This window comes from Geospiza fortis, unplaced genomic scaffold, assembly GCF_000277835.1.
Source record: "Geospiza fortis unplaced genomic scaffold, GeoFor_1.0 scaffold4834, whole genome shotgun sequence".
Taxonomy (NCBI): domain Eukaryota; kingdom Metazoa; phylum Chordata; class Aves; order Passeriformes; family Thraupidae; genus Geospiza; species Geospiza fortis.
Window position 1 is genome coordinate 16,577 of NW_005055012.1, and position 1,836 is coordinate 18,412.

Here is a 1,836-nt window from a genome sequence, read left to right on the forward strand (position 1 = left end):
GGCAGGGGTGGTGGCACTGACCGCGCGTGTCCCCGCAGTGATGGACGGCTCGCTGCCCACCTCGCTGAAGCACATCATCAGCAACGCCGAGTACTACGGCCCCTCGCTGTTCCTGCTGGGTGAGCCACGCCCCGGCCCCACCTGGGCAGCGCGGGGCGGGCACGGAGCGGGGACCCCGCCAGGTGCTCTACCTGCCCTCAGTGCCCCCCTCTCTCCTCCGCCGCAGCGACCGAGGTGGTGACGGTCTTCGTGTTCCAGGAGCCCTCGCTGCTGTCCTCGCTGCAGGACAACGGCCTCACCGACGTCATGCTGCACGCTCTGCTCATCAAGGACGTGAGTGGGGCTTACCTGTCACCTGTCCTGCGCCTGACACCTGTCCCCTTGTGTGTCCCCGCATCTGTTCCATTTCCTGCCCTGTACCTGTCTTGTGTCCCTGTATCTATTCAATTTCCTGCCTTCCACCTGTCCCTGTACCTGTTTCGTTTCCTGCCTTCCACCTGTCCTTGTACCTGTTCCATTTCCTGCCCTGTACCTGTCCCTGTACCTGTTTCATTTCTTGCCCTACACCTGTCCTTGTACCTGTTTCGTTTCCTGCCTTCCACCTGTCCTTGTACCTGTTCCATTTCCTGCCCTGTACCTGTCCCTGTACCTGTTTCATTTCTTGCCCTACACCTGTCCTTGTACCTGTTTCGTTTCCTGCCTTCCACCTGTCCCTGTACCTATTCCATTTCCTGCCCTGCACCTGTTCCACCGCCTGTTGCCACATCTGCCCTTCACTTGTCCCTACACCTGCATTGTACCTGTCCTGTTTCCTCTCCTACACCTGCTCCAGGTCTGTGTCTCATCTGTCCCCACACCTGTCCTGTGCCTGCCACCTGTGCTAGTGCCACACCTGCCCCAGCTCCGCCCCAGACCCACCTCCCTGCCTGCTGCTCACCTGCCCATGCTGGTGCCACACCTGTCCAGTGTGTGCCCCAGCTTTGCCCACACCTGCCCAATGTCATTGCCAGCTGTGCCCCTCACCTGCCCAGTGCCTGCTGCACCATCTGTCCGTCCCTTGCCCCAGCTCTGCCCTATGTGTGCCCCACACCAGGTGTGCCCCCAGCCCCACACCTGTCTCAGGTGTGCCCCCAGCCCCTCACTCTGCCCTCTGTGTGTGCCCCACACCTGCCCCAGGTGTGCCCTCTGTCCCTGACCTGCCCCACACCTGCCCCAGGTGTGCCCAGCCCCTCACCTGCCCTCACCTGTGCAGGTGCCAGCGACGCGGGAGGTGCTGGGCTCTCTGCCCAACGTGTTCAGCGCGCTGTGCCTGAACGCGCGGGGGCTGCAGAGCTTCGTGCAGTGCCAGCCCTTCGAGCGCCTCTTCAAGGTGCTGCTGTCCCCCGACTACCTGCCCGCCATGCGCCGCCGCTGGGGACGTTGGGGGGACTGGGGACACTGGGGATACTGTAGACATTGGGGGTACTGGGGACACACGAGGTGCTGCTGTCCCCTCGCTACCTGCCCGCCGTGTGCCACCACCGCAGCTCTGACCCTCTGGGTGAGCGGGGGCGCTGAGGGGAGTGGGATATACTGGGAATGCTGGGGACACTGGGGATATTTGGGACTCTGGAGATAGCGGGATATTGAGGTCACTGGGGCTACTGGGGAGACTGAGGATAGCGGGGACACTGGAGACCCCACCAGCTTTTTAGCAAAGCATCATCCTAATGTTTAAACAATTTCCTCTTTTTTTTGGAGGGGTTTGTGTTTGTTTTATGTACCATGCCCTGTTTATTTAACTCAGAGAACCACCTCTACCCCCCCCGCAACTCTCTGTCCCCCCAAACACTCTCT

The 1,836-nt window shown here is 61.3% G+C and overlaps 1 protein-coding gene across 1 annotated transcript in view; it reads left to right on the forward strand.

Moving 5' to 3' along the window:
- LOC102042271 (HECT, UBA and WWE domain containing E3 ubiquitin protein ligase 1) overlaps window positions 1-1,836 on the forward strand; it is a gene marked incomplete at its 3' end in the record, with an annotated part of 17,610 nt that overhangs the window by 4,247 nt on the left and 11,527 nt on the right. Inside the window, exons 15-17 of the mRNA XM_031065669.1 lie at window positions 39-119; window positions 227-333; window positions 1,253-1,461. Coding sequence (XP_030921529.1) covers window positions 39-119; window positions 227-333; window positions 1,253-1,461 — 397 coding nt within the window. The remainder of the gene's footprint in view (window positions 1-38; window positions 120-226; window positions 334-1,252; window positions 1,462-1,836) is intronic.